Source organism: Hyperolius riggenbachi, chromosome 1 (genome assembly GCF_040937935.1).
Source record: "Hyperolius riggenbachi isolate aHypRig1 chromosome 1, aHypRig1.pri, whole genome shotgun sequence".
Lineage (NCBI taxonomy): Eukaryota > Metazoa > Chordata > Amphibia > Anura > Hyperoliidae > Hyperolius > Hyperolius riggenbachi.
Genome location: NC_090646.1, coordinates 652760755 through 652778100, shown reverse-complemented (window position 1 = coordinate 652778100; position 17346 = coordinate 652760755). Strand labels below are relative to the sequence as shown.

At 47.1% G+C, this 17346-nt stretch overlaps 1 protein-coding gene across 23 annotated transcripts in view; it reads left to right on the top strand.

Moving 5' to 3' along the window:
- The window catches only part of CELF4 (CUGBP Elav-like family member 4), a 1336489-nt gene that overhangs the window by 1211891 nt on the left and 107252 nt on the right, over window positions 1-17346 (top strand). For 14 of the 23 annotated variants that reach the window (XM_068252041.1, XM_068252019.1, XM_068251962.1 and 11 more), the window contains one exon: window positions 16952-17017. In XM_068252041.1, coding sequence (XP_068108142.1) covers window positions 16952-17017 — 66 coding nt within the window. The remainder of the gene's footprint in view (window positions 1-16951; window positions 17018-17346) is intronic. The other 9 variants (XM_068252050.1, XM_068252032.1, XM_068251978.1 and 6 more) reach the window with 1 other exon arrangement.

The window sequence follows — 17346 nt, the reverse complement described above, 5'->3', positions numbered from 1 at the left end:
GGCAAACTCGGCCCTCCAGCTGTTACGGAACTACAAGTCCCACAATGCATTTGCCTTTATGAGTCATGACTGTGGCTGTAAGACTCCGGCAATGCATTGTGGGACTTATAGTTCCTTAACAGCTGGAGGGCCAAGTTTGCCCATGCCTGGGCTAGAGACACATCTGTACAGCACTTGGCCCCAAACTCTCTGCATTGTTGCAGAGGCCAGATCATGATGTGACCAGGAGTAGAGGGACAGAATCGGGTGTGATTGGCACGGGAAGGCGTGTTATGGGCTGGAGTGGGTTGGAAGATGTAGTCAAATTCCTATACCAGCTTTAGCACCATCCCCTACTGAAATCATGCTGCACTTTTTTCTGTGTCGGCGGGTCGTTTGTATGTCGAATGGCTCCCTTTACACATTGTACTCTCTGTAATTATTGTTTAGGTGCTCACAAAATGTATCTACTGTATATAGATACATTCATTTAATCCTTATGCATTTACCAGCCATTGCCACTCCCTCCTTTATCTGCTGACAGTGCTGCCGGCCCCTCCTCTATCTGCTGGGCCCCTGTGAGACCACATGATCTGCCCTGTCTATTTACCTTGAGAAATCACTATGTAGCCCAGCAGTGCTGCTGGCCCCTCCCTAATCTGCCAGGCCCCCGTGAAACCACATGACCTGCCCTATCTATTGCTACCTGGGTTAATCACTGTGTAGCCCAGGCCTGGGCAAACGTGGCCCTCCAGCTGTTAAGGAACTACAAGTCCCACAATGCATTGCAGGAGTCTGACAGCCACAGTCATGATTCATAAAGGCAAATGCATTGTGGGACTTGTAGTTCCTTAACAGCTGGAGGGCCAAGTTTGCCCAAGCCTGGTGTAGCCACTAGCCAGAGCCAGATTTCTGGGAAGGCCGCAAAGGCCCATGCCTTGGGCAGCTGCATTCCATGGGGGCACCTAGACATGAAAGAGGAGGATGAACATGGGAAAGGGAAATGATGCTCAAGGGACCTGTTTATGAAAAAAGGGGCTGCTGTACAAGGATGAAAAGCTTGGAAGAGGGGACGGCACATGGAATGGGAGGGGCGCTGCTGCCCATGGAAGAGGAGCCACAACACACTTGGCCTAGAGGCACACAAAGTATTAATCCGGCCTTGAGTGTAGCCTGGCAGTGCTGCTGGCCCCTCCTTCATACACTGGCCCCTCCTTCATACACTGGCCCCCAGAGACACCACATGATCTGCCCTGTCTGCAGGAGCCCCATTGACTAGGGCAGGCAGGGATATACCTGCAGGCTCAGGTAATTGTGCCACGCTTCAGATTAGAGTCATCCTACAGCTTAGAAGCCATTAGAATGGGAGCAGGAAAAAAGGCTGCCGTCTGAGGGTGGACAAAAAGGGCACCGCCATAGACTTTAATGCAATTATCGTTAATATGGCAAAAAAAAGCATGAAAAACGGGCGCCGCAAAAAATTTCATTAATAACATTATAACGTTATAGTTTTTGAGATAGTTATCGTTTAAGACATTTATAACGGTATCGTTTTTGTCATATTATTTCATTAATAAGTACAGATTTTACGTTTTCAAAGTCATTATCGTTAATATATCTAAAAGGGTGTTTCTGCAGAGGGAGAGGTTAGTTTTAGGCACCACCAGGGAGAGTGGTTAGAATTAGGCACCACCAGGGGGGTGGTTAGGGTTAGGCACCACCAGGGGGGTGGTTAGGGTTAAGCACCACCAGGGGGAGTGGTTATGGTTAGGCACCACCAGGGAGGTGGTTAGGGTTAGACACCACCAGGGGGATGGTTAGGGTTAGGCACCACCGGGGGGGGGGGGGGGTGGTTAGGGTTAGGCACTATCAGGGGGGTTAGGGTTAGGTGCTACCAGGGGGGTGGTTAGGGTTAGCTGCTACCAGGGGGGTGGTTATGGTTAGGCACCACCAGGGGGGGTAGGGTTAGGCACCACCGGGGGGTTAGGCACCACCGGGAGGGTTAGGGTTAGGCACCAACGGGGGGGGGGTGGTTAGGGTTAGGCACCATCAGGGGGGGTTAGGATTAGATGCTACCAGGGGGGTGGTTAAGGTTAGGTGCTACCAGGGGGGTGGTTAGGGTTAGGTGCTACCAGGGGGGTGGTTAGGGTTAGGTGCTACCAGGGGGGTGGTTAGGGTTAGGCACCACCGGGGGGGGGGTTATTAGTTTTAGGCACCACCAGGGGAGGGCTCTGTGTGAGGGTAGGGTTGGGTTAAGCAGTATTGACGAAAAACGTTACGATATTTAATCAGGGGCGTAGGAATAGGCCCTGCAGCCCCTGCGCCCGCGGGGGGGCCCGGCCCCCCCCTGGGGCCCGCTTGGGGCCGTTTTGTGGGTGCTGGAGGGGTGGCAGCATGAGGGGAAAGCCTTGCCCACAGTCGGCGGGGAGAGGGGTAGTTCCCCCCTCTCCCTCACCTCGGGGCTCTCCCCTCTGTGCTCCCCTCCAGCTCGTAAGTGTCTGTGGGGCTGTGGTGGGCAGCGAGCGGCGGGCAGATACATACCTGCTTCCGTGCGTTCCATCGGAGACTTCTCCCTCTAGCGGCTGACGTCACTTCCGGAAGTGACGTCAGCCGCTAGAGGGAGAAGTCTCCGATAGAGATGGGAAGTTCGGATCTTTTCAATGATCCGGATGATTCGAATCGGATCATTGAAGAGATCCGGATCTTTGATCCGAATCTCGGATCATTTTACTACCGGAAGCATTCGGGGGTGAAATGAACAGCAGGACAGGTCTGTGGACAGGAGAAGGGGAGGGAGTGGACACACAGAGAAGGGGAGAAGATGGACAGAGGGCAGGGAGTGGACAGAGAAGGGAGGAGGGACGAGCAGAGAGCAGAAATGTTTGCACGTAATACCCACGTGCTGAAGTCATATGCTTTACATATATTTCACCTATATGTTCATCTGTATACTTTGAAAGAAAAGGTCGCACAGTGAAAGAAAGCATTCCCAGAAGATAAGTGCAGCTGTTTAGTGCCGAGTGCAGGAGGATTATATTGCCTTTCAATCACACTGTCTGCAAAGTTACTGAGCTGTGCTGAACCAAAAGCTTCCAATGTGATCACTGTGCACAACTACGGAACAGCCAGCCTGTAATGGGCAGCACATTATAGCCAGTATGTGTGCTCTACACATATCTGACAGTGGCACCCATGTCCCCTCTCTCTCATCTACCTGTCCCTGCAAGGCTGGCTCCCATCCAACAGAGCGATCCCTGCTTCCAGGACCCCGCTGCCCGCTGGGAGGGGGCGTGTCGCTCCTGGCCCCGCCCCTTTTGCGATCCGAATCGTTCATTTTGATGATTCGGATGATCGACTCATAAAATAGATTCGGATCAAAGATCTGAATCGTTCATGATCCGGACAACACTAGTCTCCGATGGAACGCACGGAAGCAGGTATGTATCTGCCCGCCGCTCGCTGCCCACCACAGCCCCACAGACACTTACGAGCTGGAGGGGAGCACAGAGGGGAGAGCCCCGAGGTGAGGGAGAGGGGGGAACTACCCCTCTCCCCGCCGACTGTGGGCAAGGCTTTCCCCTCATGCTGCCACCCCTCCAGCACCCACAAAACTCCGAGCGGGCCCCAGGGGGGGGGGGCATATTACGATTTTCTGGTGTCTGCTGCCCACATTACGATTTTCTGGTGTCTGCTGCCCTCATTACGATTTTCTGGTGTCTGCTGCCCACATTACGATTTTCAGGTGTCTGCTGCCCTCATTATGATTTTCAGGTGTCTGCTGCCCTCATTACGATTTTCAGGTGTCTGCTGCCCTCATTATGATTTTCAGGTGTCTGCTGCCCTCATTACGATTTTCTGGTGTCTGCTGCCCACATTACGATTTTCAGGTGTCTGCTGCCCACATTACGATTTTCAGGTGTCTGCTGCCCTCATTACGATTTTCAGGTGTCTGCTGCCCTCATTACGATTTTCAGGTGTCTGCTGCCCACATTACGATTTTCAGGTGTCTGCTGCCCACATTGCGATTTTCAGGTGTCTGCTGCCCACATTGCGATTTTCAGGTGTCTGCTGCCCACATTGCGATTTTCTGGTGTCTGCTGCCCACATTACGATTTTCTGGTGTATGCTGCCCACATTAGGATTTTCTGGTGACTGCTGCCCACATTGCGATTTTCTGGTGACTGCTGCCCACATTGCGATTTTCTGGTGACTGCTGCCCACATTAGGATTTTCTGGTGTCTGCTGCCCACATTACGACATTCTGGTGACTGACTGCTGCCCACATTAGGATTTTCTGGTGACTGCTGCCCACATTACGATATTCTGGTGACTGCTGCCCACATTAGGATTTTCTGGTGACTGATGCCCACATTGCAATTTTCTGGTGACTGCTGCCCACATGGCGATTTTCTGGTGACTGCTGCCCACATTGCGATTTTCTGGCCCACATTACGATTTTCTGGTGAACACTGCCCAAGTTACGATTGTCTGGTGAATGCTGTCCATGTTACAATTTTCTGGTGAACTCTGCCCACATTACGATTTTCTGTCCCACATTACGATATTCTGGTGAACGCTGCCCACATTACGATTGTCTGGTAAATGCTGCCCACGTTACAATTTTCTGGTGACTGCTGCTCACGTTACTATTTTCTGGTGACTGGTGCCCACATTACGATTTTCTGGTGAACTCTGCCCACATTATGATTTTCTAAAGGCCCACATTACGATTTTCTGGTGAACTCTGCCCACATTACGATTTTCTGGCCCACATTACGATTGTCTGGTAAAATGCTGCCCACTTTACAATTAATTTACAGTGAAACGCTGCCCCATTACGATTATTTGGCACCTATGGGGGGGGCCCCATCCAAATATTCGCAGGGGGGCCCAGTGATTTCTAGTTACGCCCCTGTATTTAATGTTAATATTTATTCGTTTTTATTTCTCGGGGTTTTTTATTTTTTTGGGAACAGTAATTATCGTTAATAAAGCTTGACAATGATGATTCTCGTTAACAAATTTCATTAATACCTGGCGCCAAAATCGTTAATAACCTGGGCCCTTTTCTCACGGCGCCCTTTTTTCATGCACGCATTAGAATACCAGGCACGGCCTCTGCAGATTAAAAACATTCTTGTAAACAGGCTGTTATATATTCTTTCCCCTTCTTTTGAAACAAATTCTTTCATTCTGTTTTCCTATGCAGCTTAAACAACACTGTACACAAGTTCTCCATGAATATGTATACGGTGGAACAGTACATTAAGCGATCATCTATGACAGGGGAGGAATAAAGACATACAGAGGCCTAATAATGGATTACTTATATTGTGTGTGACGCTACGCGTGGTATTCTGTGCCCAGGACTTCTGTTACCTCTGCTGACCTCCTGTGGAATCAGCTAGGCATTACACTTAGAACAGATTTTGGGCTTTATAACAGAGCACTGAGTAGACATGTTTAAAGCGGACCTGAACTCAGAGCTTCCCCTCTGCTCTAAAAGATAAGCAGCAGCATAATAGCCTTTAACCTCCTGAGCGATAATCCCGAGCTGAGCTCGGGGTATATCGCGCAGGAGGATTTCTCAGTCCCTGGTGGGCCGATTTACATAATTTTTTTTTCGTTACACGCAGCTAGCACTTTGCTAGCTGCGTCTAACTTCCGATCGCCGCCGATCCGCCGCCGCTCGCCGTGCAGTCCCCCCCCTCCCAGACCCCTTGCGCAGCCTGGCCAATCAGTGCCAGGCAGCGCTGAGGGGTGGATCTGGACTCCCTCCGACGTCACGACGTCCATGACGTCGGTGACGTCATTCCGCCCCGTAGCCATGGCGACCGGGGAAGCCCAGCAGGAAATCCCGTTCTGAACGGGATTTCCTGCTTACTCTGATCGCCGAAGGCGATCGGAGTGGGTGGGGGGATGCCGCTGCGCTGCGGCTATCATGTAGCGAGCCCAGTGCTGCGCCACCTCCTGGGCGATATAATTGTATCGCCCAGAGGGTTACAGAAAAACATTTCTTTGTTACAGCTGATACAAATCCTGCAATACATCTGCAGTGTGTCTACTTCCTGCTGTCATGGAAGCAGACATAGGGTTAACATCCTGTGTTTACAAATTAGCTGCTCTGCTGAGGCAGCCAGCTGACACAGCTGAGAGATCAAATTACAGTTGTGATTAGCCACAGATGAGGGGGAATTAGACAGGCTAAACTCTTTAAATGCATAAAGGGTGGATTTCTCTCTGTTTTCTTCCTGTCCTGTGCAAGAGTTCAGGTTTGCTTCTGGCTTGTGTGCAAATATAATGCAAAGCGTATGCCGTCTGGAACTGGTCCAATTAAATATACTTATTGATGATTTTGACTGGCCTAATTCCAGTCTGGATAAATCACTGTGTAGCCAGAAAGTGCCGCTGGACCCCCCTTCATCTGCCTTTATCTGCATTACATTTACATGCAAGTCCCTCATTGGCCATCTCTTGTAAAGAATGGTCCCGAAAGAACCTTTGCTTGTTACAATAAGGAGAGGTCAGTTTATAGGATAGAAATTGTAGCTCTGGCATCCGGGACTTGGCATAGGAACTCGGGGCTAACAATAATACCAGGCCTGGGACAAGATAGGTAACTCTCTAAGCCCGAGAACTCCTTATGGGGCAGCCAAACCACTGGCTTCAAGGGAACCTAAACTGAGAAGGACATGGATTTTTCATTTTAAAATAATACCAGTTGCCTGACTCCTGCTGATCCTGTGTCTCTAATACTTTTAGCCACAGCTCCTCAACAAGCATGCAGATCAGGTGCTCTGACTGAAGTCAGACTGGATTAGCTGCATGCTTGTTTCAGGGGTGTGATTCAGCCACTACTGCAGCCAAAGAGATCAGCAGGACTGCCAGGCTACTGGTATTGTTTAAAAGGAAACATCCATATCCCTCTCAGTTAAGGTTCCCTTTAAAATACACCTGAAGTGAGAGGGATATGGAGGCTGCCATATGTATTTCCTTTTAAACAATACCAGTTGCCTGGCTGCCCTGCTGATCACTTTAGCTGCATTAGTGTCTAAATCACCCACCTGAAACAAGCATGCGGCTAATCCAGTCTGACTTCAGTCAGAAACATATGATCTGCATGCTTGTTCAGGATCTATAGCTATAATTATTATAGAGAAACAGATGCTCAACAGGACAGCCAGGCAATCTGTATTGTTTAAAAGGAAATAAATATTTCAGCCTCCCTCTACCTCTCAGTTTGGAGGGATACTATAATCGCTAAGTTCCAGTTAACGCCACAAGTTTACCGGATAAAAGTTTTGTACCATCCAGAAGGGGCCCACAGACTCTTACACGGATGTGGCTAGCCGCTTATGCACCACATTCGGCCAATGGGCTCGAACCCTTAAAGAGAACCTGAACTGAAAATAAAAAGTCAAAATAACCATACACAGGTCATACTTACCTCCTGTGTAGTCTACTCATCAATCTCTCTCTCCGCTCCTGCGTTCCATTTGTTCACTGTAATCAATGGATTTCTCCGTCCTCCATTTTAAAAATGGCCATTACACCCAACAGCTTTCTGGTCAGCACACTGTTAAACTGTAAGATCACCAACTTGAGCCATGGGGAAACATGGACATTACCTTGCACATTCAGTTGTAACTGACAGCTGCTGATATATAACTGACAGTAACTGGTATATTTCAGTTCTGACAAAATATTGTCAGAACTGGAAGGGATCACTGTAAGAAGAAAATGGTGAGCTTCTGAGAGGAACTGGCGGTGAGGTTAGTATGTAATATTAATCTGCAGCTACATCATGTGTTTATTTTAAATAATTGTCCTCGCTTCAGGTTCCCTTTAAAGGAAACATCCAAGCTGTACAAAAAAACAAAAACAAACTCCACTTACCTGGGGCTTCCTCCAGCCCCTAGCAGTCGTTCTGTGTCCTCGCCGCAGCTCCTCTCCCTCCCGGTGTCCTGCGCTGAAGAAGCCGACCTCACCAGGTCGGCTTCCGGGTCAGCTTCTTGTTTGTGCACTCCACGGTGCGGGTCACGTGGTGTATGCGACATCATCGGGTCTTTACTGCGCAGTAGAGACCTGATGACGTCACGTACACCATGTGACCCCCTGCCGTGGAGCGCACATGAAGCCGACCCGGCTTCTTCAGAGAGTAATTAGTGATCACGAGTCGGGAAAAGAGTGCAATCACAAGTGCATTCGTGATGGAGAGAGGATCACTAATGCCAATTACGACCTCGTGATCGCAAAAAACGACTCGTCGTGATGAGCACCTCTGATGCTCTACAGACGTGAGACTGTTTGTGCTGGAGCGGAAGCCTCAATCTGCAAAAGAAGCCACTGAGCCGGCAAACACTTTTGTCGCAACCCGAGTACCGGACAGTCCTGGACACTCGCAACCCCTGGTACCTGACAGCTGTACCACCTGACTAGGATAGAGCCATGTCCCAGAACTGGAGAGAAGGCAAGGCCGATGGTCCTGGTGTAAGCTGTGTAACTGGCAGGGCCGCATGGTCACACCAAGCAAACTTGTTAGGCAGGGAACCCGGTCCAACATCATGCTACCACTTCAATAACATCAAACCCCAAGGAGGCCAACACCTCCATGCCGGCTTCATCCACTGTACTACTGGTTGAGGGCTCCGAGATCCACCATTGCTCCCAGGATAATCAGCCTGTCATCTGATTGTGTTTGTCTTTTATCTAAGCTTTGAGAATTGATACTCTAAAACCTGAGACCCAATTAGTCCTTGAAACAGTTGGGTTCCCCCATGACACAAAAATAGATCTCAAAACAACCGGTTCAGTCCTGACTATCTGAGGCCATCAGATGTGAAGGTGACCACCAGCCGAATGATTGAGTTGATATGAGCACCAGGCAACCTGGCGGTGACATAACTCTCCAGAAGAGCTTTTGGCTTCGTACGCCATTAAACGGGCGCACTAAATCTCGCCCCTCTCACCGTTTCCACACTGATCAGCACATCCTTTTGGTTATTGTTGTGTGTGAATGCCTAATTAATTACAACAGTAAACGCTGGCTCTTTTAATCACGCCATCAGCTCCCCTAATCAATCTTAATAATACCGACCGTGCGACCACGGCACCCATGAATTTTAATCTACATAAATTTTGTAAGGCTCTTCACAAGCTTGTTGCATGAAATGATATGATGGCGGATTCAGATTAAGTCCTTTGAGAAAGACTTAAATTGGATTCGAGGCGCTAAGCCACGTCCCTGTTGCCGCTTTTTTTTTTACTGCCGCCACGTTGACCTTGCCGGCGCTCCGAGCTCTGAAAGTCACATCTAACAATGCAGATGCGTCCAGCCCAAGTACACATTTATTTGACCTATAAACAGAGACGTTGCATACAAATTCCGTATAAAAAGCGTCTCCGCCCGCGTCCGTTCCTAGAAACATCTCTAATTCAGGCAAAAAATATAGAGCTTGTTAAAATGAATGTCACAAAGGAATATATTACGTCTGGCAGAAATTGGGGGCCCGGTTGACCTACATCCTGTCCTTGAAGCCGGCGGCGTTGGTCAGGGACTTCCTCTGCGCGTTCGCTCGGTTTTTCCCTTGTTCGATCGATGCTCGCACGCCGGTTCTCGGCCCTCCTTGGAGAAATTAAGGAAATTTGTATTATTCAGTGTATGGAAATCAGAACGTCTACTTTGGGAGCGCTGAAGCCTCCGCGACTCCCGTCTGATTTATATTGTTTAGCGCGGACTGGGCAGCGTTTGGTCAGGTCTAGTAAAATAATCGAGGACGCCTAGAATTCCCTCAACTTGTTTTCATGGAAGCCATTCAGTCAGATTGTCAGGATTTTAAAGTGTGGGTCAACCAGAAATATCTTAGAGGAACTTTATTCAAAATAACATAATGAATAAAATTGCTATTTTTTTTTTTTTTTTATAATTTTCATTTATAAATGTTAGTGGTTGCCCATCCTATCTAAAGGTGGCCACACATGATACAATAAAATGATCCGATTTTACAGCAATTCGATAAAAACTATCGTATCTCTTGAAAAAATCGAAAGCTTTATTTTCATTCGACTGAAAAATCCGATCGGATTTCCCTTTTTTTTCGATTTAAATCGATCCGGAATGCCAGATATTTCTCTTCAATTTGCTCTAAAGATTGTATGGTGTGTGTTGCATTGTCAATTTATTAATATACACACCCTAGCAATTTTGTCAGAGTTTCCAATCATTTTTATCATAATTGAGGTAACATTGAACATAGGTGTGTAGTACATTGAATATATTTTTGAAATGTCACAATCAGTCAGAAAAATTGATTGCAATTCTTAAATTGAACAGATATTTAAAAAATTGTATGGAGTGTGGCCACCTTCAGGCTTGTGTTTTCCCCCATTTGTTTTCATTGCAAGAGTATATACAGTACACCAATGCTTTATCTTTGCAGTTGGGCTGAAGTGGTCTGAAAACTAATTAGAGTTCATAAAAGTTTTGTGTGACTTCAACTAAGCACACCCATATCCATATCTAACCTAACCATGTCCATATCCAGCTTATCTCCAGATCCTGACACTTCCATTGTCATACCATTGCCACAATTTGCCCATACCTATCCCCCAGCTCTGCCAAACTCCTTGTCCATGCTCTGGTCATCCCCCCCCCCCCCCCCTGGACTACTGCAATGCCTTCCTTTCTGGACTTCCTAAGACCAGACTCCACCCCCTGCAATCTGTTTTGAATGCTGCTGCCAGGCTCATTCACTCCTCTTGCTGCTCCTCTTCAGCTGGCCCTCATCACAAGTCCTTTTGCTTGCTCCCTGACTTGGCATTGCTCTGCCTGGCATGCAAATCCATCCACCATACTTCCCCTTCATACATTTCTGATCTCATCCAGAGATACTCCCAACCCGCTCTGTCTACCACATCACTACACAGATGTCCACCCCTCGCATCATTTGCAAGGCTCCAGGACCAGGGGTGCTCGGATACCCCTTTTCAAAATCCGGATTGATCCGGATACCCAGATATATCCGATCCGGGTCGGATATCCGAGTTCAAACTTTTCTGATCCAAATCGGATATCCGACCTAAGTATCCGGGCGGATTCGGATATCTGGATAGAAAACCGGAAGTGGCCTTTAAATTGCTTTAAAAATGTTTTTAGGGTATATGAGGCATGTAGCATGATTTTTTTAAAAAGGGAAACACTAATTGATGATGTGGGGACTTCAAATACCCCTCCCCCCCCCAAATGGCTGCCAATTAACATTAGGCCTAGGTTCCAGACAGCGGTCGTGCAGCCCACATTGTGTCCAAAGTCCAACCGCACAACTGGGACATGACAGTTTTCAGCCCAGACACCTCCAAAAAATTATGCAGCAATTGTGTTTTGGGTGGTATCAGCACAGCAGCAGTGGCCTGTGGCACCCTGGTGGTGGGAGCAGCAAAGGCAACAGGAGCAGGGCAATGCAGCAACAGCAGGTGTAACGTCTGCCAGGAGCATGCCGGACGTGGCACTTGGCACGTGACACATGTGACACGTGCATAGTGCCAAGTGACAGTCAGACAGCAGAGAAGACACTAGTGCACACTAACTGTCACACTGGCACTGCTCACAGCACAGCAGTTTTGTAGTAAGCTAACACAGTAGTACTACTACTCTAACAACTACTAGCACTGACTGCAGTACTACAGTACTAACTACACAATAACACAATAATCCTATTCCCTAATCCCTAACCTATACTGTAGCTAAGGCTAGCTGGCAAGCAGGCAGCAGCTGGGCTGGTCTGTGCACAGCACACACACAGACACATAGCAACTGCAGCAGCCCTGCAGCACACACTCTGTCACTCACTGAATGAAATCAAGCTAGCTGGCTGCTACTTAATTAACAATACAACAATAGTGTAGTGATAGTGAAGGGGTTAGTCACTGAACAGCTTTAGGTTTATCACTGTTTACAGCCCTTGCTAGGCCAGCAGCACTGGAGCATGTCTCTCAGTGAGCATTCACAAGCTAGGATGATATTTCTCATCATGGCAGCCCTCTTTATTATACAGGGGGGCCTGGCCAGGGTTCCTTTCTGTGATTGGGTGCCAGGGCTTAGCCTGGGAGCCCTCTGATTGGCTCAATGAGGTGAGGTGGGGCTGGCCAGGGTTCCCTTCTGTGATTGGTTGCCATGGCTTCTGCTGGAAGCCCTCTGATTGGCTCAATGACGTCAGGGACGTCATCTCCTTAGTTACAATATCTCAATAGTCGGATTTCTGCGGATATCCGCGGATATCTGGATTGCCTGACAACTATCTGCGGATTGCTATCCGGATTTGGGCCCAGGTATCCGGAATACAAATCCGGGCAGATAGCTGAAAAAGTTTGAATTATCTGGGTAACCTGGATATCTGAAATCTTGCTGAGCACCACTGTCCAGGACTTCTCCAGAGCAGCCCCTACTCCATGAAGCTTCCTCCCACCATCAGGCTTGCTCCCACCTTCAACTAATCGAAGCAGACCTTAATGGACTTACGAGGCCTGTTTTGTAAAAAAAACATAAAAAAAGTTAGATACCTGTGTCTGTTTGTATGGCACAGAGGACGCCGTCCGCGCCCTCCGAGCCGTTCCGCCGGGTACCCGCTGCACAATATCCCCCCGAACGTCCCCCGACCGTGCGGCCCGGGTCTGCTCTCCAGCCTGTACAAAGATGGCGGCCGGAGGTGGCCGCGGCTGCGCAGTACGCATTGCCGTGAGTGCGGATGCGCAGCTCTAAGGCCAACCCCCCCGATCCACGCTACTGCTTCCTGTGCTTCCGGTCACACAGTCGTTTGTTATCTGCCGATACTTGTACACACCATCAAGTATGGACGATAGTTGGCCGAACGGATCTGCCAAGTTGGATGAGTTCTGCAGAGCGCAGAGGCGTAGCTAGGCTTTTAAGTTCCCGGGGACAAAGACAGCTTTTGTGCCCCCTCTAGACAAATTGGGCATGGCCACGCACTAGAATGTGGGTGTGGTCATGGGTGGAGCCAAATGCTGTTTAGATAGCCAGATGCCCATCCCCCCTCCTCCTGTTTAGATAGCCAAATGTTCCCCCTATAGTCAGCCAGATGTGCCCCCCTTGTTCTGTTGCTGTTAACACTTCTGCACTCCTCTGCAGAGGTAGGGAGAGAATCGGGGGCACTTCGGGCAGCCAGCAAGCTGCCTCTCACTCACTTGGGGGTGCGATGGCCATGCTCTGCGCTCCCTTACAGTGCTGTGCCTGGGGACATGTGCCCCACTTGCCCACCCATAGCTACGCCTCTTACTTTTCTTATAAGTTATTAGCACTTCAGGTTTGCTTTAATAAAAAAATAATGTAATTACAGTGACTCTGCTATGAGCTGCTCTGCGTTCTGTATTCGGCTTTTTACAGAAAGCACCACATGAAGATAATTTCATTTATTTATCTTCCTCATGTCGAAGAATAACTCAGCTCCTCCGGTGACACATGCAGTCAATGGACCAATAAGTTTTCAATTACTTGACGCCTGTTTATCGCTTGGCATAGAATGCCTACTGCTCTGATCTATATATAGATATTCAATTTCCCAATTTCCATATATCATTTCACCCATAAGTGTTTATTTGTTATTAAACTGCGTCTACTTATTAAATCTCCATCATTTCCCCGATATCCAGCGCCACCGCCGACCGCATTACGCCAAGAATGTCATCAATAGGTCGCAATTGTCTCCATTCTTTCTGGGTAAACATTATTGATATCATTCCCAGCCATTCGCCGCGATGACTAATTGGCCGCAGAGTGGGGGGAGGGGGGATCCTACCTCCAGCAAGTCGTACATTACCGAGCTGCTACATATACATTATCAAAAATCAAGGTTCATTGTTATGCAATAATTATATATTTTTTCAGCGGGCCTTTATTATGCATATATTTTTGTACATATAGGTTTATTATGTTTTTTTTGTTTTGTTTTGTTTTTATAAAGAGGAAATAATAAATTCATGTTATAGGAATTTTAAAGAGAACCACAGACGAAGCACCCTCATATATTTTCCCATATATATCAATGGGAACATGACAGTAAACACCTACTCTGCTCTTTGTTTCATTCTTCTCTGCTAAATCTGCCTGTTATCAGCTCTGATAAGAATCCCCGACTGATCATTCAGTCTAGCTTTGCCCCGGAATGATTATAGCTGAGTCAGTCTTCTGTGAGGTCTTTTCAAGCCCAAGTCTGCCCTATCCTTGCTCTGCTTTGCTGCTACGAGGATACATAGCAGGAAATCAGAGCCACAAGGGGGCAGACTTGGGCTTGAAAAGACATCACAGAAGACTGATTTAGCTATAGCATTCCGGGGCAAAGCCAGACTGAATGTTCAGTTGGGGATTCTTATCAGAGCTGATAACAGGCTGATTAGCAGACAAGAATGAAACAAAGAGCAGAGTAGGTGGTTACTGTCATGTTCTCACTGCTATATATGGTAAAACACATGAGGGTGCTTCGTCTCTGGTTCTCTTTAAGATTGCAATCCCTTGGTAGTAATGTAACGACTGAAGCATTTTAAAAAAGAAAAATCCTTCAGCCTTCATATCCCTCTCATTTTAGGTTCCCATTAAAGGTGAACTGAAGAAAGAGTTATGTGGAGGCTGCCATGTTTATTTCCTTTTAAGCAGTACCAGTTGCCTGGCAGCCCTGCTGATCCTTTGCCTTTAATACTATTAGCCATAGCCCCTGAACAAGCATGCAGCAGATCAGGTGTTTCAGACTTTAAAGTCAGATTTGACAAGACTAGCTGCATGCTTGTTTCTGGTGTTATTCAGATACTACTGCAGAGAAGTAAACCAGCAGGGCTGCCAGGCAACTGGCATTGATTAAAAGGAAATAAATATGGCAGCCTCCGTATACCTCTTACTTCAGTTCCCCTTTAACCCATAAGCAGCTTCAATAGTGCACTGCTTTTACCTCAATCGTCAGAACTCGTTGTACTGTAAATTCTTGGAATGCTTTGATCTCCCTCTCATAGAATAGCAGAATATATAGAAAATGAAAGCAGAAGTCCTCTGTTATTGTCTCACACTGCCCCCTAGAGACAAGTGGCCATAAATACACATGACAGCAGTACTAATTAGAAGCAGGGACATGTAACAAATAAGAAATAAAAAAATGCTAAAATAAATCGGCCTGGAGCACTTGCAAGCCTCTAGATAAATTAGCTGCTTAAAGGGAACCCAAGGTGAGAGGGATATGGAGGCTGACATATTTTTTCCTTTTAAATAATGCACATTGCCTGTTTGTCCTTCTGATCCTCTGCCTCTAATACTTAAAGAGGAACTCCAGTGAAAATAATGTAATAAAAAAAGTGCTTCATTTTTACAATAATTATGTATAAATGATTTAGTCAGTGTTTGCTCATTGTAAAATCTTTCCTCTCCCAGATTCACGTTCTGACATGTATTACATGGTGACATTGTTACTGTGGGCAGGTTATGTAGCTGTTTCTAGCTGTTCTGGCTGTTACAGACAGCTGTAAACAGCCATTTCCTGTCTGTGAACATTGTTACATTGTGGCAGTTTGCCCAGAGTACCGCGGTACTCAGAGCTTCTTGTGGGAGGGGTTTCACCACAATATCAGTCATACAGCGCCCCCTGATGGTCTGTTTGTGAAATGCAATAGATTTGTCATGTAAAAGGGGGTATCAGCTACTGATTGGGATAAAGTTAAATTCTTGGTCGGAGTTTCTCTTTAAAGAGAATCTGTACTCTAAAATTCTTACAATAAAAAGCATACCATTCTATTCATTATGTTCTCCTGGGCCCCTCTGTGCGGTTTCTGCCACTCTCTGCTGCAGTCCTGGCTTGTAATTGCCATTTTTAGGCAGTGTTTACAAACAAATGACATGGCTTCTAACTAGAGTATGATAGGCTTGAGAGTAGCTCAGTCTCTGACTCATACAGAGCTTGGAGAGGGTGTGTATAGCTTCTGCCAACGACAAGCAGTGCAGCACATTCCACACATTCCAGCCTCAGCCTACAGAGCCGACAGAAGAGAGAAGATTAGATCATATAACAGAGATAATACAGCCACTGTGCAACTAGAAAAGGCTGCAGTAACACAGACCACATTAGAACAGGTATAGGAACTTGTAGGATAGAAGAAATAAGGCTGAAAAATTTGTTACAGAGTCTCTTTAAAGGGAACCTAAGCTGAGAGGGATATGGATGTTTCCTTTAAAGTAATCCTAGTTGCCTGGTAGTCCTGCTGATCTCTTTAGCTGCAGTAGTGGCTGAATCACACACCTGAAACAAGCATGCAGCTAATCCAGTCTGACTTCAGTCAGAGCGCCTGATCTGCATGCTTGTTCAGGGGCTGTGGCTAAAAGCATTAGAGACACAGGATCAGCAGGAGAGTCTGGAAACTGGTATTATTTTAAAAGAAAAAATCTATATCCTTCTCAGTTTAGGTTCCCTTTGAAGCCATAGGCCCTGAACAAGCATGCAGATGTCTATGACAAATCTTACAAGATAAGCTGCATGCTTATTATTATTGTGTGATTTAGACCCTACTGACCAGAAAGATCAGCAGGGCTGCCAGGCAACTGATATTGTTTAAAATGAAATAAATATGACAGCTTCCATAGGTCTCACAGCCCAGGTTCCTTTAAAGGGGTAATGACTGTTAGATAGTCGTAAGTTCTGATTTTTTTCTTATATGCCATTAGCCATTGGTTGATATGCAGGTTATAATAACCCTTTCTCTTTCCCAATGTTTGTGTATTGTGTTGTGTGTGTTGTGTTGTGTTGTGTGTGTTGTGTGTTGTGTTGTGTGTTGTGCTGTGTGTGTTGTGTTGTGTGTTGTGTTGTGCTGTGTGTTGTGTTGTGCTGTGTGTGTGTGTTGTGTGTGTGTTGTGTTGTGCGTTGTGCTGGTGATGCTGAGCACAGCAAAGCCCCCACTAATGACCCCCTTTTTTTTGTTTCCACAGCACAGAGCCCAACAGCAGCGGACCCCCTGCAGCAAGCCTACGCGGGAGTGCAGCAGTACGCAGGTCGTTAGTATTAACACTTTCTCCTAATAATTATAGAGACATTTCACCCACGCCTGTTTCTAAGCCTCTGAATTAAATGTTGGATTCCGACGGAACTCATGCAAATTCCATGCAGATTGTATGCAGCTTGGCATTGGACCAATCGAAATCAGAAGGAAGTAGATTTGAATGGCCTGATCCTAAGGCCCCGTTCACACTTGCGTTTTGCCATGCAGACGGACCGGATCCTGATCGAATCAGGACCTGATCCGGATCCGGTCCGTTTGCATCAGGCATGCATCAGGCTGCCATCCGGATCCGTGGGCAAAAAATAGCGAAATTTTAAGAAAAAA